We start from the raw sequence: 23965 nt of genomic DNA on the forward strand, positions 1-23965 counted from the left end.
CTTGCTGAAGTGTGAGAAGTGGTTTACATGAATTTAAAATTCTTCTTGAAACATCAGGTCTTTTAAAAATTGAACTTCCTATTTTTGTACATGGTTACTAAACATTTGCAAACATTTTTATAGAAACATAACAAGGAATAGCAAAACATTTAACCCCTTAAGGACAGATGACGGATATATTCCGTCATGATTCCCTTTTATTCCAGAAGTTGTGTCCTTAAGGGGTTACAGTATTACTCCAATCCGAACAGAGTTTCAATAAAACTCTACTTTGTTACCCTGTTAAAAACAAAAATAAAAAATAAATAATGCTACCATTTACTTTAGATCCCATTCCACGTTATCGCTGTAGCGTGATACACCACTGCTCATGAGTAGGGATGTGAGGGAGGATGGACTGAGGTTAACACAGGGCATAATGGAGGTAGGCCATACTGCCATTTATCATCTATAGCCAGCATGCTATTTTCCTGATGACAGATGCCAAGTATGCAAAGAATTGCAATTAACCTGCCCCAGGACTCTCGTTCTGGGCTGGCTAATGACACTGCCAGAGGTGGAGTTGCACATCTTGCAACAATGCGCATCTTCTCTGTTTTTCTCTCCAACTGAAACCTTGCACATAGAAACGTCAAATCATGACCACTTGAAATCACTGAAGTGGTAATAGTGATTGGAGAAACCCTTTAATATTTAACTAATTCTGTCTTGAAGAAAGCGGAAATATTTCAACTCTAAATCATCAACAGTGTTAAAATGCTTCTTGATTTATTGTGAATATTGTAAGTATTAAGTTCCCAAACTTGTAGGATGAAGGCAAAACCCAAAACCCGAGTAAATTGCTCATTTAGCTATATAATGTCTCTAACTGACTATTATTAAGATGATGTCTAAAAATGAAAATTTAGCAACCACTCTAAAAAAAGCATAGATTTATTCTGTAAAACACATGTTTTAATCTCAAAACATCCGTATCTTAAGAAACATTCTGAGATTTGAAACAGCAAACTATTTTAAAATCATTTTTAGAAATATATTAAATTGTGCTTTATATTCCAGATATCCGAGACAGTGGAGGTCCTAAGCCAGTGATGGTGTATATACATGGAGGCTCCTATATGGAAGGCACTGGTAACTTGTTTGATGGGAGTGTTCTGGCCAGTTATGGAAATGTAATAGTAATTACCGTTAACTACCGCCTTGGTGTGCTTGGTAAGAACAAAAATATCTTACGTTTACTTTGATGTACATTTTAATTACATATTCTTGTATATTGTTAAAATATATTTATTGTATTCACTTTTTCACTTTCAATTGGCACGGGTTAGATGGAGCATTACAATATTACTTTGTTGTTTATTTGGTGTTAGCATATTGCTAAAGTTGTAGTTGTTCATCTTCTTGTTTTCTTGTGTACACGTGAATTTATCTATAGCATGTAAATTATTTTGCCACAAACTTTTACTACATAAGCAGATATCAATTCTTAACCCCTTACGGACACATGACATGTGTGACATGTCATGATTCCCTTTTATTCCAGACGTTTAGTCCTTGAGGGGTTAAACAAGCCATCTTGGATGCTTAACGGTCCTGTTTTTGTTGATCCTTCCATTAGATCAGTGTTTCCCAACCCAGTCCTCAAGGCACACCTACCAGTCGCGGATTTAAGGATTACCCAGTTTTGTCTAAGGTGTTTTTAGAAAAAAAAGAAAAAACACCGTAGACAAAACTGGGTAATCCTTAAATCCTGGACTGGTAGGTGTGCCTTGAGGACTGGGTTGGGAAACACTGCATTAGATATCCTAATTAGAATAGAATTATAAGATCTCTACCTTCTTTGAGTACTCAGTTGAAAAATATTGGTTCTTATTATGGATGTGTCAACAACAAACGTAGAACATTTCTGGTTCAAGTCATTTTTAATTGGTTATTCCTTTCATGCATTGGAAAGTCCAATCAAGTAATATGGAAATGAAACATACGTCTATATTTAGGAAGCATACTTAGCTGCTGTTGTTGTGTCTGCCGTCGGAATATATTAATGCTGGAAATATATGCATGCTATTCCAATATTTGAGCTATTTGGAATTCAGTAGAGAGTAATGTTTGCTAAATTGTGAGCAAAAGTTTAAGCACTGTTTGTTATGTTTCAATAATAAAGGGCACAACAGTCATTACACAGGCTTAATGCTGATATAATTGGATTTACACAACAAACCTAAACTTCAGCAATGCATAAAAGGCTAATTCTGATGAGGCTGATAATGATCTTTTGGATTACATAAGCATATTTATGAAAGTAATCGGAAAATCGTTGTACTGACCATATATGACTTTCATTGTGAACAGACTACATGATTTTTCAATTGCTCTGACTATTTCAATCCTTTGGTTTGTTATCTTTCAGTAAACATTAGTTTATTTTGTGACTACGATCTAAATGAATCCATGTATTTTTTTTTTTAAATAGACAGACTATACATATATGTATGATTCATTTAAATACAAGTCACATTAAAATACATAGTGAATATTTATACTTGCCTTATATATTTTTAAATATTGCAGTGCATGTTCTTGTTGTAGCTGTCATACTTATACGCATAATATCATTCACTTAATATTTTTGTCTTTATTTTAAAGAGACACTTCATGTACTATAATCACCACGGCCTGCTGATTACTTATATCAGTTTGTCAGCATCATATGGCTCAAGCTCAGTTTGACAGCACAGAAGGTGCTGAGGTGTTCCAGCATGGCTAAATCATGCTATATCTTAATAATCAGAAAATAACTCTGCACAATAATTTTTTTAATTATGATTTCCAAGGCATATCACTTTGGTTAAAGTGTTTTGTCAAGTGGTTTGACAAAAAAGGGGGAGACTGTACTCGTAGAGTTTTGTACCATATCCACAACAGTGAGCTGGAGCAGTTATAGTGCTTGGAGAGTGCTTTTATGAAGGAGTTGGGAATAAGTTAAATAAAATTACAGATATGAGGGATGCTTTAAAAAAAAAAAAACAGGATAAACGGGATAATATATATATAAGGACACCTATTGGAGTAAATTGAATAGTAAGATGAATCATAACGGTGTACACGAGATGTTATTGGTTTAGAGTAATTTTTAGATCATAAGGAAAGCATGATGTATCATAAGAAATTGAAATTATACTGAAAGTAGTTTTCACAGTGTGGTTTATGATATGTATATAAAAAGTGGTTTTTTTTTTTTTTTTTTTTTTTTTTTCTCCCTTCTTCTTCCTGCTGGGTACATATGGACATCAGCGGCAACTCTCGGGGAGGGTTTTTCTCATGCTCCCCCAAGTAACTCCATATTTTGTTGTGGAGTTGTGGATGTATTCCCAGAGTTCTGGGATGCATTGTCTGTCTTCCACTAAGTGGGAGTGGAGACGGAATTTCTTATCAAGAATGTGGGTATGCGTGGTCTCATGTTTGAATTACATGAGGTCATATGAATGTAATTGTTATGTGCTTTCCTCCCCCTCTTCTTTTCCTTTTTTTTTCTTTTCCCTCCCGCCGGGGGGTTTGGTCTCGAGTCTCAAATGCTTAGACTATGGTTACGTTTATGACGGTGAATGTACAGGGCCTGAATAACCCAACTAAAAGAGCCATGGTGTATCAATATATTAAAAAGGAAGGTGCAAAAGTTGTATTACTTCAAGAAACTCATTGGTTAAGGAAAGATATAAAACGTTTTATCCCCAAAAATTTTAAAATCCAACTCTGCTCCTCATTAGAGGATAAAAAGAAATGTGGAGTAGCTTTACTAGCGACAGATGATCTAGATATTCAAGTTACATACCAGGATATAGATAAAAATGGTAGGTTCATTTTAGCTATATGTAAAGTACAAAATGAAGAATTCACTATTGTAAACATCTATGCTCCTAATACTAATCCAGTTCAGTTTATACAAATGGTTCTGAGTAAATTAGAAAAAATTAAAAAGGGTAAAATTATTATAGGAGGAGATTTTAACTGTATTTTGGATGGCACGTTGGACAGGAATTCATTGGTTGGGGTAATGCAAGATAAAAGGGGAAAGAAATCCTCAATGCAATTCTCAATGTTGATAAATAAGTATGAATTATTAGATCTTTGGAGGATAAACCATCCATCAGAAAAAGACTATACCTGTTTTTCGAAAGCACACTGTACCTATTCTAGACTAGATTTGTTTTTGGGTTCTTTAGAGGTTTCATATAAGATTAAAAAGGTTTTGATTCAAGACGTAACCTGGTCAGATCATAACCCAGTAATACTTGATCTCACTATCTCACCAGATATTAAAATTAGAAATAGCTGGAGACTAAATGAATTTCTTCTTAGGGAGGCCCAAGATATAAACACCATAAAAGAATTAACAAATAATTTTTTTGAGGAGAATAAAAATAAAGGAACTCCAGACGCCATAGTTTGGTGTACATATAAGGCCGTGTTGAGGGGACAGTTTATTAAATTAGGTACAATCAAGAAAAAACAAAAAGAAGCTTCCCTGACAGAACTATATGTGTCCCTCTATAAATTAACAAAACTTAATAAAAATAATCCAAACATAGAGATAAGTGAGAAAATAGGATTAATAAAAAATAAAATCAATAAAATCCTACTTTTACAAACCTCAAAAAAACTCGAATATCTAAAAATAAAATGGTACTATAAAGGAAACCGAGCAAATAAAATGCTCACAAATCGAGTTAAAGGTGCGAAATTAAACAAATTAATACAAAAAATTATTACAGACGATGGCATCCAATTAACGCCTGAAAATATAGGTAAAGCATTTAATTTATTTTATCAAAAATTGTATAATCTACCTGATTCCCCCTATAAACCAGAAACATATTTTCAAAATAAAACCCTAAAAAAATTATCAAGGGAACAATTGAATTCTATTAATGAACCTTTTACAAAAACAGAAATAATAAATGCAATAGAGTCTTTAAAAAAAAACAAAACCCCGGGGCCGGACGGCTTTCCAAACATATTTTACCAACAGTTCCAGGACGTGTTAGTAACACACCTTGAAGATCTTTTCAATAGCATAGCTAGAGAAAAAGACTTGCCCAACGAATTACTATATGCTAATATAATTCCCATACAAAAGCCAGATAAATCAACGGAATTAGTGGGGAATTATCGTCCTATATCCTTACTAAATTCCGATATAAAAATATACGCAAGTATTTTGGCAAAGAGATTACAAAGAGTCCTCCCGTCCATAATCCATGGAGATCAGGTTGGATTTATGAAGGACAGACAATCAAACAATAGTATAAGGACAGTGATTGACATTTTGGAATACGTTCATGAATCAGGCACTCCATTGCTGGCCCTGTCATTGGACGCGGAGAAGGCCTTTGACAGGGTCAGATGGGACTTCCTTTGGGAGGCATTAAAGGCCTTTGGTTTCGAAGGTTGGATTCTGAGCGCTATCATGGCCTTGTATAGCTCCCCAATGGCAAGAACAATTGGTAGGGGTATAACCTCCGGGTGGTTTAACATAAGAAATGGGACAAGACAGGGGTGTCCCCTGTCCCCGTTGCTATATTTGATATATATAGAACCCCTGATCTGTGACATCAGGTCTAATGAGAAAATAAAGGGAATAATAATAGGACAAGAGAAACTTAAAACTTTACTTTATGCAGATGATGTCCTAATCACTATATCAGACCCTATAATATCAATAGACGAACTGTTAAAGGTGATCTATGAATTTGGGCATTATTCCAATTTCAAGTTAAATGTAGATAAGACAACTATTCTTGCCAAAAATATAAAGAAGGAAGAGAAAATATATATTAAAGCGAAATATAGTTTCGAATGGGCAAAAAAATGTATTACCTATCTAGGCATTAAGATTTCCAGTAATCCTTTTAGGATTATGGAATATAATGTTCTACCTCTAATGATGCAAATTAATAAACAACTAAAGGATTTGAGAACAGCAGAGATATCATGGACAGGTAGAATCAACATCGTAAAGTCTTATTTGGTCCCTAGATGGAGTTATATATTCCGTATGTTACCATTGAAAATGCCTAAACCATGGCTCATGATGATTCAAGCTGCTTTAGACAAATATATATGGCTGGGGAAAAAACCCAGAGTTAATAAAAAAATTTTGAATTTAAAGCCTAATTTGGGAGGGATGGGAATCCCTGATATTATGGATATATATGAAGCTTGTTCATTGGCGCATGTTATTTCCTCTATGAAAGAGAGTTCTAGTGGTGAACCATGGGAAAAAATTGAGGCTAGGAAAGCGGCAGCTCCGGACTTAACGACTTTATTCTGGAGTATAGATAAGTTTGAGAAAGATGATATGGGTCTAATCCTAGCTAACCTATTGGCCCAATGGAGAATCTGGAAAAAAAGACTTAAGATTGAAGATAAAATTATCATTGACTTACCACTGCATGTATTGGCCAATAATATTGAGGATCTAAATCTAGAGCCATGGTTAAGCAAAGGTATTAATAGAATAGACCAGCTATTCCAACAGCAACAAATCAGACCCTTTGAGGAGATTAAACAAATTTTTCTGCTTTCTTATAGAGAAAGTTTTGCGTATCTAAGGATAAAACATTTCCTAATGAGACACAGAATAACTGAGATTTCTGAGGAATTACAACCTTTTTTGGATTTGATAAACATCAGACATAATAAAAATTTAGTTTCTAAAAGCTCAAAACTGTTTAGTAAATATAAGGTAATCCCTGAATTCCCAGCTCTAAAAGCATGGGAAAGAGACTTACAAATTACAATCATGAGAAAGGAATGGCTTAGGGCCAATAAAGCGGTACTGAAAGCTTCACACTGTCTAAACCTAACGGAAAGTCATTATAAAGTCATCAATAGATGGCATTATGTTCCAACTAAATTAACAAAAATATATCCAGGATCTCAATATCTCTGCTGGCGCTGCGCTTCATTGAGAGCAGACTATGTCCATATATGGTGGTCATGCCCGATCATATCTCCATTGTGGCAAAAGGTAGCGAAATTCTGCAGGGAAGTAATAGAGGTAGATCTTGATTACACCTGTAGTTCTATGATATTACATTTGGGCTGGCCTATAATTCCAAAGGATAAAAAAGAGTTAATAATTCACATTCTCATTGAAACTAAAGCTACTCTTGCAAGATTCTGGAAAAACCCAGACTCCCCGACTTGGGAGCTGATAAAACAGCAGGTCTTGAATAACTGTAAAATGGAAATAGGGATATTAAGACAAGAACAATACTTTAACCCGCAAATTGAACAATGGCAGAAATGGATTATAAAATTAGGTAGAAGAAACGATTCTTAAATTCATAATAAGATGTATATGCTATAGATCTGTGGTTGGGGGTGAACCCTGTGCGTCCACTCTCAAGATATCTGTGTTTATGAGTAACCTGATCAGTAGTTATAAGGATGAGTGTTGCCTTTCGGGTTCTTAAGACTGACTCGGGACTGACCCTCGGCGGGGTTTTTTTTTTTTTTTTTTTTTTTTTTTTTTTTCTTTCCCTTTTACGTTTTGTTAATAGAGGGTCAGGGCAATTGGGAAATTTAGGGCAATGTAGAAACATTTAAGAAAGAGACTTATAACAAAGAGGAAGGAGGAAAGGGGAATTAGAAAAGAAAAGGGCCCTAACAATTTATTATAGATACTTAACTCCATCTTCTTTAGAACGAAAATTGCCAAATTATGACTAAAACGCAATATGTTTCATAGAGTCTTCCCCAGTTCTTTTCTCCATGGAGATAAGCACCTTTTGAACCCTGGTTATTGTACTTCATAGCGTTTGAAAAAGATTGTTTCCCCTAACCCTCTCCCCTTCGAATCTTGATACAGCGAAAGGTGTGTGTGTGTGTATTGTTGTTTTATAAGGGGAAAACTTGACATAGAGAGCTTGGTGCTTTTTAGTATAGGCAGATGAAGTATGAGCACCTTATTAAGATAGGTAGTGCAATTTAATAGAAAAGAATTGGGGTATTCTTGTAAATTTGACATTTGGGGAGGGGGAATGATGGTAGAAAACGGAACCGGATACCCAGAAATCCATATGTAATGTCAACATTGGAGAATATATGTATTGATTTTTTGTATCTGTCTGTTGCATGATATGGAATTATTGTTAGAAAAGAAGGGGAAAATATAAAAAGACTGGTTCTGAACAATAGAATTTGTACTGCAATCGAAAGAACTTTAATATGTAATTTTTGTGCCACAACTCTTTGTAAAAATGATAATGTCTTTGTATGAATGACTATATATATTTATGTTAAAAACTTAATAAAATATTATAAATTAAAAAAAAAAAAAAAAAAAACAATGTCACAATGTAAACAAAATATTTATAAATGCAATATTCATGTGCATGAGTGTGTAAAATAGCAGTTATTTTATGCAGTAATATATTATAGAATGTTAACATTCTTTTTGTTTTTTCTTTCATAAAAATAATGTGAACCTTCCAATCTTCACCTGCATTTGTATTAAATATGAAATTTATGTTGAGGTGTTTCAGCATAAAAAATAGACTTTTTATGTCACACGTCTTTAGCAATGGTTTATAACATTAGTGGTCAGCTAAATTAAATATTTCCCATTTGTTATTCAGGAGGCTGGATTTGACCCTGGCTCTAAAACCTTCACTAATAAAATAAATGTGTGTGCAGTCTTTGATTTGAGGATGATGCTGTTTGCTAGATAGTGATTCAACAGAAGCAACCATCTCTTTCTCTCCAGAAACATATTTACATTCTTGAAGGCCAATCCTGAGCTGCTATATCCCGAGACTTTATAAAAATAGGAGATTTCCAGATACACAGGGCTATTCACTTTAGGCTGAATGGTCTACTACCGAATGTTGCAAAAGTAACCGCCTGCATGTGGGGCCATTTGGACTGCAAACTCTGGACATTGTTGATGGAATTCTATAATTCTATAATGCACAGATTTTGTAAATAAGACCTGCATTTGGTCTGGATTTTTAGCTGTACCAACCACTGCCGAACAGCTGAAATCTTGACTGAATTAATTAAATTCGGGCCCTGGGGCATCAACTCCAGGCAGCAGGTGGGGGCATATCAACTAATTGAGACCTCTTCAACTTGGTTGCCAGAGCACTCTGACTGGTTCACTTATGCTTCCGTTCTAGCATGTCTATTTATTCGACAAGGCAATCAATCCAGGTCTGGGATTTTTTATGCATCTAGATCTTGTTGGTCAAGGTAACTTTTGATTACTGCTTTGTGGGCTTCCCACAGCACGGTTGGGGAGGTGGGTGGAATCTGGTTGTCTGCAAAATAGTTAAATATGCATTCGGTGAATCGGCCTGGATGAGTGGGTCATCTAAAAGTGTTTCACTATCTCTACTGGTATAATTTTTGGCTTATACAGTGGGAAGTTAGAGTGATTAGCATCAGGGACTGACCTGATCACATCATCAGTAGTATTGCACATGAATTTAGCATGTGGCCAAACAGGATTAACACATAGTCAATTCTACGATATGTCTTGTGAGTGTGTAGGTATGTTTGTCTTTCCTATGGAGGTGTTGAGCCTAGGATCTACTGAGGCATTAAGATCCCTTCTGATGATCGGGTTTCCCTCCTGGAAGCCAGCCACGCCAACACTTTTTGAAAATGCAATATGTTGAGAGGAGTTAGCTAAATATCTAGAAATAAATGTGTACATTTAGTAACACAAGAAAATTTCATATGGTGCCTTTGATGAACAAGTGTTTTCCAGGTACATTTATAAATATAAAAGGTACATTACATGCAAATAATATTACCTGGCACCCCGACTGGGTACCTCCTAGCACTTCCTGAGGGCTCCAAGCACTCCAGCCGACACCATAACCACCGTAGACTCCTTCAGAGAGCAAGACAGGAACAAGCTCTTACAAGAGCTTAGTAGTGATATAGCAAGAGAGTATGCTTGTAGCAGATTCCCCCAAAAAGAGACGGCACTCCAAATTGAGGGTGAAGTAGAACTGAAGCTTTAATCCAACACTCTGCTTTTATGCACATTTTACACACATTGTACTGCCCACAGGGTTTTGCAGAAAAAACAATCAATACATACAATACACTCAGACACTCCCAGCAATTACACACAAAATACACAATTTTACACAATATTCATAACATTAAAAGTATACATCACATTCACATAACTTACATTTTCAGAATCAGCATATTCCAAATACAAACATATGTCAAAATCATACAAATTGGTCCAGTGGTTCAAAAGTTAGTCGGAAATCCTTTTTTGACCAACTGCAAGCATGGCTTGGGTGTGGTAAACCAATTATCTCCAGCATACATAAAATATCTCCATTTACATCAACAGTAAAAACACATAAAAATACACAATTCCTATCATACTGAACAGAACCCCCACATTCAACCTATCCCCAGATAGCTTGGATCTGAGCGCTCAATATATCCGAACAGCGCTCAGATCCCACGAACAGAATAAAATCGCCATGGTGTTTAAGTGTAACAAAGGCCAAAAACAGTCCAATAGAAGTCCACAAGCCCCAAATGCTGTTTTTAAAGTGCCCAATCTCCCAGGGGCCATAGTCCCAATGCATGAGGCTGGCAATCAGTCCCCTCCAAAAACCAGTGGCGAGGTCCCTTTGGCCACACTCATTTTTTATCTGAGCTGGAATTGCTACAGTAGTCTCTTTGGTATCTTGTATTTTTTATGACGGGGGCGGTTCCCTCCTGAAAATTTGCTACCATGAATCCTGACAAATTAATTTGGTTTATCTTTGGCCACCATGAATAACCCTGACAGTTTTGTTAGGAAAAGTAGTGAATGCATTTATGGGGCAACATTCAAGACTGTGTAAAAGACAATCTAGAAATAGCCTATTAAAGACTGCTAGGATTTCAGTTGTGTTCATATATCTGCTAGTTATTTAGTTATGAATATGTAGCACTATCCCTCTTTCTCTATCTTTGAATGTCATATAATTTTCAGGAATATTTTGTATGGCCTCTGCAGACTGTATGCTGTGTACAAAGCAAACAAAAACAACCAGATGTATGTATCATTAGTTATTTTATATAATGCAACTATTTCCCCCTTTTTGACAAATAATTAGAATATATGACACATCCACATCTAAATAATCAGCTCCCGTCTGCTGGCCATCTACACTGATGGGTTGCTTGGCAACGGTGTATATCCCCTCAAATACAGACTTCACTAGCAATTTTTCTTTTAAATAAAGCAAAATACTAGCCAACCTTTCACATTCAATTCATTTTATGATTATTTAAATTCCATCTTCTTTATGTTTCCATGCCACTGCCAAGAATCAAGGGGTCATTTATAGTCATTCATTATTTTTCCTATTGTTTTTTAAGCATGCCAGCTTCTTGCTTCATTTGTATCATCAAAGTAAGATTTTCACTGCCACTGTTTTTTTTTCTTTTTTTATATATTTATTTTTGTTTGGGTAGCAGGAATCTAAATTACTTTGGTTACTTAACTGTAAAGATAATGCTTCCTTAGAGAAAACATTGCTTGTTAATTAAAATTTTATAATATATCACTCACTTTAAAGTGTGTCTATGCAAGTAGTTCTACATAAACAATTTCTCAAGATGTTTAATGGCAATAGTAGTTATGTTATTGTTCACAATAATGAAAAGCATGTGAAAGGATAATCTTTTTTGATAATGATTTAGCATATATTTTTTTTTACTGGAACAAAAAACAAAAATGAATATATTTAAAAAATATATATATTTTTTAAATCTAACAAACTTTGAAATTTTTTATAGCTACATATATTTCTCTAGATTTTTTTTTATCATTTTAAACATTTTTTTTACAGATACTATTGAGTAGTTTAGTTAAACAATGCATTTAGTGTTTATTTTGTTGTTAAATTGTGATAGCATTATTCCTATTATTGTATGTGTTAGATATGTACATATATCTAGTATAATATATAGCACATACTTGAGGTTTGTGAAACATACACAAGAAAATGTAACTGGGATCAGGCATACAGGTTTAAAAAATGTGTCAGTTTGATGGAATAAAGTTAAAATTTAAGGGAGACAGCACTCCACTCACCCACAGACCCAGGAGAAACCAGGAAATGAAACTCTAATCCTAGGATCCAATGGAAAACAAAGAGTGTCACAAAATTATTTTTTTTTAAATTAAACAAGCGCACACCAAACCACAAATTTATTTGGCACCTTCAACGTCGCAGGAGGAAGTCAGATACAAAATCCTTATGCATTTTGGACATCAAGGTCCTTAAATATATGTGCAATTAGTTCCAACAATGGATGCTATTTTAAAATTAAACAAATGGACCCAAGTGTCTCTACTAAACTATTCAGTAATTTTAGAGTATTAATAAATGTTTATATGCAAAAAGTGATAAACGATTAGCTATTACATTGTTAATCTGCTCTCCTGAGTAATGATTAACAAAGTATTATGTTTTGTTCTATAACTCTTTCATTACTACAGTACAATAGGTATTAAATTGCGCTGTACAGATTGATGTAAATTTCCCCGGATCACAAATGTACTTTCTTTTTTGAACTATTTATATGTCAGATGAGTGTTTAATGTAGTTATTTTTTTTATTTAATTCAGCTAACACACTCTGAAACTTGTATGTTTTAAAACTAAAGATCATATATTTATTTTTAAAGGAACACTATAGGGTCAGGAACACAAACATGTATTCCTGACACTATAGTGTTAAAACCACCATGTGTGGCTTGCACTCACTTAGTCCCCTGAGAAGCAGTTAAAACATAACTTATTTCCAGCACCCCGCAGGTCCCACGATCCACCACCTTGGTGACATAAGCAGAATTTACAATTTTTAGCCCTATGGGAAAGCATTGGATTGGCTGAAATCAGCAAAGAGGAGGGATGGGGGTGGAGCCAAATGCTTTTTTGGCTAATCAGCACCTCCTCATAGAAATGCATTGGATCAATGCATCTCTATGAGGAAAACCAGCATCTTCATGCAGAGCTTGGAGATACTGCAGTGCTGCCTACTGTGCAGCACTGCCACAGGAAGCCCCCACCCCCAGTGGCCATCTGATAAGTGGCTACTGGAGGTGTCCCTAGAAAGGAATGTAAACACTGCCTTTTCTCTGAAAAGACAGTGTTTACTGCAAAAAGGCTAAAGGGAATGATTATGCTCACAAAAACAACTACATTAACCCCTTAACGCCGTTACGACGTACCATGCCGTCCTGCATTAAATGGGCTTTAAAGCCGTTGCGGCGGCATGGTACGTCGTAACGGCTTTTAGCCCCAGGAGTAGAGGTGTACTCACCTCCGCCGCGATCCTCTTCTGGGGGGCTGCCTGACAGCCCAGGCAGCCCCCCTCCGGCAAATGAGGCCCCCGGGGGCCATGTGATCGCTCTCAAAGAGCAATCACATGGCCCCCTATAGCTGGCTATGGATCTTCCAGCAGGGGGACTGTCTGAAATATCAGACAGTCCCCCTGCTGGTAGGTAGTGTAAAAATAAAATAAAATACACATGTTAAAATAAATTAAATGCATTTTTATATATATAATATGTATATATATTATATATATAATATATATACATATTATATATATGTAACGTCATACAAAGTGTATTTTAATATTATTATATATTAATATTATATATATTAATATTAAAATACACTTAGAATGACGTTACATATATATAATATGTATATATATTATATATATATAATAGATGTACATATATATATTATATATAAATACGTATAATTAAAATAATAAATAAATAAAATAATAAAATAAATAAATAAAATATTGAAACAAAATTTAATATAAATTATATATGCATATGTAATTTCATTCTAACTGTATTTTGTTATTAATATATATATATATATATATATATATCAGTAACAAAATACACTTAGAATGACATTCTATATATATCTATCTATATATAAAATACAAATAACCGCAAATATATATATATAGATAAATACATATAATTACATAAAAGATTACATTAGTATACACGTAGAATTTAAATACCTATAAAGGCATATATATTAAAATTCTACGTGTATATTTAAATAATCTTTTAATGTTATTATGTGATTTGATTAATTAAATTTGATTGACATGCAGAATTTAATTCGCAAGCACTATATTTGACCCTGTAACTCCCCAAGACACCATAAAACCTGTACATAGGGGGTACTGTTGTACTCGGGAGACTTTGCTGAACTCAAATATTAGTGTTTCAAACTGGTAAATTGTATTACAACGATGATATTTTAAGTAAAACTGACGTTTTTCGCATTTTTTACAAGCGAACTGCACTTTTATGGTCTATATTATTGTTGTAATATGTTTTACTGTTTTAAAACACTAATATTTGTGTTTAGTGAAGTCTCCCGAGAATAACAGTACCCCCCATGTACAGGTTTTATGGTGTTTTGGAAAGTTAGAGAGTCACATATAAGGCTTGCATTTCATTTTTTTCACATTGAAATTTGCCAGATTGGTTATGTTACCTTTGAGAGCGTATGGTAGCCCAGGAATGAGAATTACCCCCATGATGGCATACCATTTGCAAAAGTAGACAACCCGAGGTATTGCAAGTGTCCAGTCTTTCTTAGTAGCCACATAGTCACAAACACTGGTCAAATATTTGTTTTTTGCTTTTTTCACACAAAAACAAATATGAACGCTAACTTTGGCCAGTGTTTGTGACTACGTGGCTACTAAAAAAGACTAAACATACCCCACTTTCAATACCTTGGCTTGTCTACTTTTTCAAATGCTATGCCATTATGGGGGTAATTCTTATTCCTGGGCTACCATACCGTCTCAAAGGTAACATTACTAATCTGGAAAATTTCAATTTAAAAATGGAATGTTTTATATTTGACCCTGTAACTTTCCAAAACAACATAAAACCTGTTAATGGGGGGTACTGTTGTACTCGTGAGACATCACTGATTACAAATATGTGCATTTTTTTGCAGTAAAACCTAAAGTAAAACCTAAGTAAAAAAAACAGTGTTATGATATTCACAGTTAAAATGTCAGACGGAAATGCAAATTTTAAAAAACCTTATTTTCTCACATTTTTTTAAATTTTATTCATAATAAATTATGTTCCATATATGAATAGTTAATGATAAATTAAAGCCCTGTTTCTCCTGAACAAAATGATATATAATAAGTGTGGGTGCATATAATTTGAAAGAGGGGAACTACGGGTGAACAGACATATAGCGTAAATTCTAGTTTTTGGTTACATTTTGTTTTGATCAGAACGTGCACTATTGACTTCGTCCTGAAGGGGTTAAGCTATAGTTGTTCTGGTGACTATAGTATCCCTTTTATCTTCTGTATTCCTATTTAAATAAGTTTAAATAAACAAGGGTAGTGACATTTTCTGTTATAATAATTAATTTACGAATATATATTATTGCTGCAGAAAATTACTTTACTCTGTAAGGTGTGTCCATTTTCTTCTTGATGGCATTTAGCAGCATGATACTGCATTAGACAAAGTAAAATCAAGGGAATTAGTTGGTGTCATTTTTTTTATGCCTTGTAACCCTGTAACTACTTGTCAATCAATTCCACACTATGTGATACAATATGCTGCAAAGTAGAATAAAAAAAAAAAATTATAAGGTTTAAGCCCGAAAGGTCAGAAAGAAATAGTTGACAGTCTATGATTAAACGTGGCATATCTGTTTGATATATAATAGCAAATTCATTTCTTTCATATAATTTTTTTCATGAATACTTTGCAAAGAAAACCTTTTGTGTTTTATAGTTTATCCTTAAAATACCTTTCTCTAAAAGGATTTCGGAGGCTTAACAGATTATATTGTGACTGGTAAATAGTGCACTGTCAAAAAGATCTGCCCCTGCCTTATGTCAAAATATCCAGATATTAATAATGTATACATAATATACAACTGAGTATAAAAATAAAGTAGATGAGCAGTACTATCACTGCTTCAGCTAGTAGAGAGAACAAGCCCAGGGTGGCAGGGAAGAGAGTCGGAGAAGTCAGATTTCCTCGATCCCTCACTCCCTCACTATTTTGCTAAAAAACACAGCAAATAATACTTTTGAGCTTCTTGCTGTTTACTTATACATCTCTGAAAAACTAAAGGACATGATACTTTGTTGTCCCGGCCCATATATAATATTTTGGTGTTCTATTACTAGTTGTTACCAGACTAGCATATTGTTTTTCATCTGTATTGCAATTTGTCCTAATTTAGGCCAATTGGCGGGTCAGCCAGATTCCAAAAATCGGAAGTGCCATATGGACATATTACTGAACTAACTACTCACATAATATATGAGCGTATAAGTTTGATTTGTGATTCTGAGTTCCATCTGTGGTGCTACAAAAAAGGGATGATTGAGGGTTAAGGGACATCTACTAAATGTGGATTTTATTCCCAGATCAACGGAGAAGTGACCAATTGAGATAAAAAGGGAGCAGTAAAAATAAATTTAACTATCGATCTATCTATCTATCTGTCTGTCTGTCTGTCTGTCTGTCTGTCTGATATAAATATAGATACTGCTCTTTTTACCTTATTGGTAACTTTTCCTTAATTGAACTGTGAACCAAATAGCGAAAAAATACTAATATAATAATATAATGTTTACATTGTGTGTATATTTAACAGTATACTTATTGGCCTATTTTGTGCTGTTTTTGGTTTCTCTTAATTGTTTTCCTGAATATTGTACATGGACAATATATGGATGACTATCGGACAACCTGAGCTAAATTTTATTTTCAGACTAAGCTGAATTAATCTGTTGTGCACAAGTATAGTCTATACAGAGGAAAGTTCTGTAGAGCTTAATAGCAGAGATCTATACTAGATCAATGCTGAGTCCCTTAGCTAGCTCACTGGATATGAAGGCTTTATTCAATCATTCAAACCTAAATAGGTGCCTAATTCTACACAACGAAGATGCAGACTGAAAAGGAACTATTTTGAAGAAGAAGAGTGAAAATCTTGACAGAAAGGTTATCATCGAAAGAGAGGTAATTAAGTGAAGAGTAATAACAGTGGACTAATTAAGGAGGAAGAAGGTAGATGTGGGGAAAGAAAAAGAATACTGGAATAGATAAAAACCGTCAAGAGGATATTTAAAATGATCAATTAGGTATCTCCCATCCATTATCTTGCTCTTTCTCTGTGACCCTTAATTGCACTCTCCATTCATTTCCTACCCCCCTGAATGTCAAGTTACATCTATTTTTGTTTTGAAACCATCTGTTTTCTCTTTACAACCATACCTGCCTTATCTGTTTCACTTGTGCCTCCAATTGAGTAGTGTGGCAGCTAGCTTAGATGTCTCTCTCGTGGACCTTTTTAATGTCTCTTGGTTTATTTTTGTGACCCTCTCTTATCATTCGTAACATCTGTAGTACTTCTTGTGGCAATTTCTTTAAGTGCTTAAGGTTTATATGTACAAGGTTAGCACTGTTCATAACATGTACATATTCTAGTGACTTTTTATAAATAAATGGCATGAAATAACTGCCACTGTGTTGTGAGCAACTGGTGCAAATTGTGAACAGGTAGGAAGAATTACATACAGAAGAACATACAGCTACTGAGCAAGCTCATAGAGTGAAACGCGTTTAGCTGATTATTCTGGACTTTTTACTGGACTTTAATCGATTTTTACTTGCTAGTACATATTTGTTTTTACTATTTGTTAATAAATTCAACTCTATTATTTTATACTTTAGTCCTAAGTCCTTTCTAGCCGTCAGGAACTCAATTGGGGAAAGTGCTAATCCCCCCTTAAGGTAGCACACTGTTTATCAACCTCAGAGCTGGGATTTCAGGGCTCTGGAGAAGGTGAGCGCAACTATTTACATCTTTAATATCACTATAGCATGTCTATTCTACACAGTTGCTCTTCTGCTTTCGTTCTCGTTGTATATTCCTGGAGAGATACAGCCTGGGATAAAGGGGTGTTTTGCTGCCCTAAGAGCAAAAAGGATCCTTTTACGGAGCCAATACTACATAGGCTCCTGTCCATGTGAGTGGTTTCAGTCATTTTTTAATTATCAACTGCCTATTTGGGGAAACCGTCTGCACTATATCTCTTGTTTGGTTTTATGTTCCCTTGTATATATGCATTCAAGTTTTTCAAGACTGTTATTGCACCAAAGGGGTGAGTAAACCACTCTACTATTTAGAGCGCTCCACTTGTTTGGTATAACTCTTATACCTTATTTTTGTGTATAGGAAGAATTTATATTTGGACACAATATAGTTCCTCGAATTCATTTCCTAATGATATTTGTATTTTATTCTCAATTCTTACACCATTAAATTGTGAGGTTCAGAAGTCTCATATTTTATCTATTTTTAATGTCTAATATTTTACAGTTTTTATAAATTCATATTTCTCTGCACATTGAAGAATTGAACATGATACAAATGGTAAAGCTTTTGCTATTAGGCAGTTTTTTTCTATATAATGATATCATATCATGATATGGTTGGTAGACTAGTGAGTAATACTTCACAGAGTTTCTACTCTTGCATTGCAAGCATATGTAAAAAATAAAAATTACATCTTGGATTTTGCCTTAAGATAGTGAAAGTATAGGTCTCAATAAGTTGATTGACGTGCAATTTCACATTTAGAGTTGATGGTTGATTGGATTCAGAGGTGCTGTGTATGTTTACAAGCAGATATGGAAATTCATAGACTGACAGATAGATTTATTGACATTCAGGATGAGAGACGATGGTGAACGATGGTGAACGATGCAGCAAGGTGTTGGATAAAGAAGGCAAACAATGAAAGCTTATACATGTGCCCTCTGATTTCTGTTTAAAGGGAAAACTTGGGCAGTCTGCCTGATTGATTGTAAGCAGAAGGCTGGCTAGGAAAAACTTCAAGTTCTCTGAAGTGACTTGTTTTACATCTGGTTTATGCGTTAAAAATTACAAACATAGTTCCAAGTGTTCTTTATGAAAAGCAATGCTTTATCTTTGCTTTTATCTGTGTTACCTATATTGTGTCCATAAATTATTTAAAGACTACTTAATTTAAGTTAATCCTTACCCATAGCAAGGAGCAGATCATTGTTGGTCTGTAGTGTGCTAAGTGAATGAGCCCAATGGGTCTGCCTCAGTACCTGACTTTCCAGTTGGTGCCTTAACATTCTTGTGTCATATTACCACAATACCCGGCACTTCTCCCCAATTCCTGCTATTTAAGCAGTATTCCACCACCCCTAAAAAAAAAAAATTAAAAAAGAAAGTACAAGGGTACGACCAACAGAATAAAAAACAAAATATAAAGGCGTACCAGGACAGAGAGGGGAGGGTGTGGAAGAGAAGGACTTAGGTTGAAATAAAATAAGACACAAAAGATTAATACATGAAAAAGTAAAGACAGCAATAGCTCAAAGAGCATATAACATCCAGGAAAAGAATAAACAAACTAGATTTTAAATACAAACTAAAATAAAATGGCTACAAAAAAGACACAAAACGGCAAGCAAATAAAAAAGAAAAAAGACTGAAAATAAAACAGAACAAATGCCTTTCCTTCTTTTCACCAAACCCATAAATTAATAAAACAAACCTGGAGGAATCAATTCTCTTTAATAACCCTTCAGAAGAAGGTATTAACAAAGGACAAATGGAGGAAAACCAAGAACCAAGTCAAAGGAAAGGAAGAAATGAATAGGACTACTTACGTAGACACCTAGACACACAATTTGGGAAATTGAAAGAAGAAATTAAAGCTAATACGATACACATCAAGAAAGAACTGCTGACTCTTAACCAACGATTCCTAGGAATAGAAGAAAAAGTAAATGGGCTGGAACACAAGGAAAACGCCCACAAATAAGAACATCTGGCGCTAGAGAAAAAGATGGCTGACATGGAGGACAAATTGCTAGATGTAGAAGACCGGTCAAGACGGAACAATTAAAGGAGTATTAGAACAAATAGATCTAAAAAAATCTGGAACCATACATAGAGGGATTGTTTAAACCCCTGAAGGTTGAATGGGACCCCAGAATCCCTATGATGGAAAGATGTGAACAAACCTAAAGGCATCCCAGAACATCTCCCAAGGGATGTAATAATATGCTGTGTCTCCTCTTAAAATCAAGACGCAAATTCTGAGAGCCATAAGAAGTAACGAATGCTCAGAAAAACATGAAGCTTAAAAAATATTCCAGGATTTGTCATGGCCAACCAGACAAATGAGGAAGACCTTTTCTGAAGGCACACTAATTCTGAGACAGAACAATATTAATTACCGATAAGGGTTCCCCACGAAAATTGTTATATCACACGAAGGGAAACTCACCTACATCAATGCTGCAGAAGACCTGAAAAGATGGTTAAATAAAAATTAAATTGGAATCAGTCCCAGCCATTAGTCAACAAATCGGGATGTCCCAAATATTTAAGAAATGTAGAAGGAGCAGAAGGAGAGGGTGGGGGAAGGGAAAAGAGAGAGAAAATAAATAAATAAGCATTGGCAGCATGCAACCTTCTAATTACGAAAGTCAATTTTTGTTGTTTTTGTTGTTGTTTATTAACACTAGGGGATAAGAGGATCTATGGGGTAATATAAATAATAGTAAAATTGGGAACATAAGGGAAACAAAGAAATAAAAATAAAGAATTGTAGATTATATAAAAAATGTGATCAAGTAGGCACATAACAAGATAATTAATGCACAAATCGAAAGGAAATGATCCGTATTAGGAACACAATAATAAGAAGGAATCAAATTAAGAGACACGGAAAAAGTTATATCAAGGGTAAAGGAAGTTATAAAACACAGAAAGGCACATACCTAGATAGGAGGAAAAGAATGTTAAGGGTAAGGGAAAGAGTGATACGTTTCAGAATAACACAAGTTGTGCACAAGGAAAAAGTAGGAAATAGTGAGATAATAACACCTATACAATAATGTATGCAACAATACGATGAAAGTGTGAAGGTATTCGATTTATAATATCTCCTTTGTCATTTTTTACACCAGGAACGCTAAAAAAAAATTTCCCTCCTCTCTCATTCTACTAGCAGTGCCTCTATTTTTTTCACATATATATGGTAATACTTGGATAGAGAGAGTTCCAAGAACTGATAAGAAACTACAAATTAAGTTGATCTCAATAAATGCCCAGTGATTCAATACACCATGTAAAAGGTCTATAATTGTAGATTTTCTGATAAAAAAAAAAAACGCAGGTACAAATCTGTGCCCTGTAAGAAACCTATTGGACAAGATCCAAGGAGAATACAATGAATTCATCAAAGTACCCCATTATTATAAGTGCAGGTTTAGAAAAAAAAAAAGTCCCATTTATCTTTGCAAAAAAATTTTCCTTAAACATTAAGAATTCAGAAAGTCGATATATAATTTTAATATGTTTTCAATAACATACAGAAACAAGCTATTCACATTAGCCAACATAAAGCAATAATAAAATTTATATCAAAAGTGCTTAAAAAAATAGAGCAGATTAAACAAGGGTTGGTACTAATTATAGGGAATTTCACTTGCAATTGTTGACCCCCTAGAAGATAGAGCCAGAATGATAAAAAAAAAAAAACAGGAAATCAGGTGAGAGCAGACTGCAAAACTTACTGAACAATCATAATCTAAGAGATATATGGAGAACAATCCATTCTGCCAATTTAGATTACACATGTTATTCTAGAAGATTAACTCATACTCCTGAATAGATCTTATCTAGGGAAATGTGACCATGCTATATCTTGTCAAAAAATAGAAATGCAGGATATAGCATGGTCAGACCATAGCCCTATCATGTTTGAATACAAAGATAATTTTGATAATTTTTGTAAAGAGTGGTGCATAAAATATTTTATATTACACTAAAAAAATAATGTGGAAGCAATTTAAAAAAATAACAAATCTCTTCTTTTTAGAAAATAAAAACAAATTTATGTTATGGTCTGGTGCGCTTATAAAAGTGTAGTTAGAGGCCATTTGATAAAAATGGCAGCAATCGAAAATAAAAAAAGGATTTCTGCCTCTTTTTAAATTATATATAACACTAAGTGAATACAAAAGGCAATATAAAACAACATCCTCCACACAATCAGCAAGTAAGATTGCAGAAACAGAAAAACAGATTAACAACCAATTAATGAATAAAGCATCCAAACAATTAGAAGCATTACAAGCTAAATGGTACTTAAAAGGCAATTAACCAAAAACCATTATGTCCAATAAATTGAAAAAGGATAAACACAAAAGAGTAATATATCAAATAAAATATAAAGATGCCTACCTAATGGCCCCAGATGAAATAGATTTTACCAGAATTTATATAGTTTACCAGAAGAAACATTCAGTAAGGAAAAAGAGATTGAGATATTTTTTTAAAATCTGTCCATGCCAAAAATCCTACCCGACCAATTAAGGCTGATAAACCAGCCCATAACAGAAGTAGAGGTTAGTAAATGTATAGATAAACTTAAAATAAAGACTGCTCCAGGCCCAGATGGCTTCACAAACAAATTCTACAAACTAATGAAAGATCAACTAAAAGGAAAACTCACCAATATTTGTAACTATATAATGGATACAGGAGACTGCCCTGGAGAGCTCTTGAGAGCAAACATTGTTCCCATCCAAAAAGCAGATAAAGACCTAGAATATATGGGCAATTACAGCCCTGTAGCATTAGTCAATACAGATATTAAAATACTATCTTCAATCAATAATGACCAAGTTGGATTCATACCAGGGAGGTCCCCAATTATCAATCTCAGAAAAATAAAAAAACATATTAGAAGAAACAGAAAACAATGGAACGCCTTTAGTTTCTGTCAATAGATGCAGAGAAAGCGTTTGACAGGGTTGAATGGGGTTTCATGTTAGCCACTTTAAACCAGTTCAAAATCACTGGATGAATTTCATAAGCTGTGTCCGCTCTCCATCAGCTAAGGTAACAGGCTCAGGATTCACATCACAAAACTTCAATATCAAAAATTAGAATAGACAAGGGTGCCCTCTTTCCCCTTTACTGAATATAATGTTGTTAGACCTCCTAGCGATTTTAAGAAGACAAAACAAAAAAAATCAAAGGATTCACAAATTTGCTAGGACAAACCAAATTAAATATTTATGCAGATTACATCTTACTAACATTAGAAGAACCAAACATCTTGGTCCCAGAACTATTAAAGGACATAAACAACTATTATAAAGTCTCAGGATACAAAATAAACCCGAAGAAATCAACATTTATAGCTAAAAATATGAACAAAAGGATAATTACATTTCTTATACAAGACATTTCGCTCCCCGAAAACAAAGACAGGCTAAAATATTTGGGTATCACTATAACTTCAGGGACTGGAAAGGTATTGGCTTTTCTTGGTCGGGTAGGATCAACATCCTAAAAGCATATATTTTGCCAAAATGGCTGTACTTGTGGAGAATGATTCCTATTAACTTCCCATAAAACTGTCTGTCTTTACTACACTCCTCTTTTTTAAAGTTCATCGGGGGGCGGGAGGGGTTAGGAAACCAAGAGTTAAAATGAAAGTTTTGGCCAGATCAAGGCAGGACAGAGGCTTGGGCTAGTAGACTTTTTCATATAATGCTCACACAAAGCAATGCGGCAACTCAAGAAATATGGTACAAAGTGGAAAAAGCTAAAACTGCAGAAATTTATTCTCATTATTTTGGGTTGTAGAGGTAAATAAAACATTAGAGAGGCATGAACTAAATCCCAGATACTCAAAAAGTTAATGAGATGGTGGGATAAATTTACAAACAACAAAGGACTTGATAATAAAATAATAGATGCGCTCTCATTCTCAAGTGTTTCAGATATGTAAGAAAATCTAACAGACATTTGGACGTCAGGGGGATAAGG

General features: G+C 34.3%; 1 protein-coding gene across 4 annotated transcripts in view; it reads left to right on the forward strand.

Moving 5' to 3' along the window:
- The window catches only part of NLGN1 (neuroligin 1), a 663157-nt gene that overhangs the window by 385214 nt on the left and 253978 nt on the right, over window positions 1-23965 (forward strand). For all 4 annotated transcript variants that reach the window (XM_063442687.1, XM_063442686.1, XM_063442688.1 and 1 more), the window contains one exon: window positions 1060-1212. In XM_063442687.1, coding sequence (XP_063298757.1) covers window positions 1060-1212 — 153 coding nt within the window. The remainder of the gene's footprint in view (window positions 1-1059; window positions 1213-23965) is intronic.

This window comes from Pelobates fuscus, chromosome 2, assembly GCF_036172605.1.
Source record: "Pelobates fuscus isolate aPelFus1 chromosome 2, aPelFus1.pri, whole genome shotgun sequence".
Lineage (NCBI taxonomy): Eukaryota > Metazoa > Chordata > Amphibia > Anura > Pelobatidae > Pelobates > Pelobates fuscus.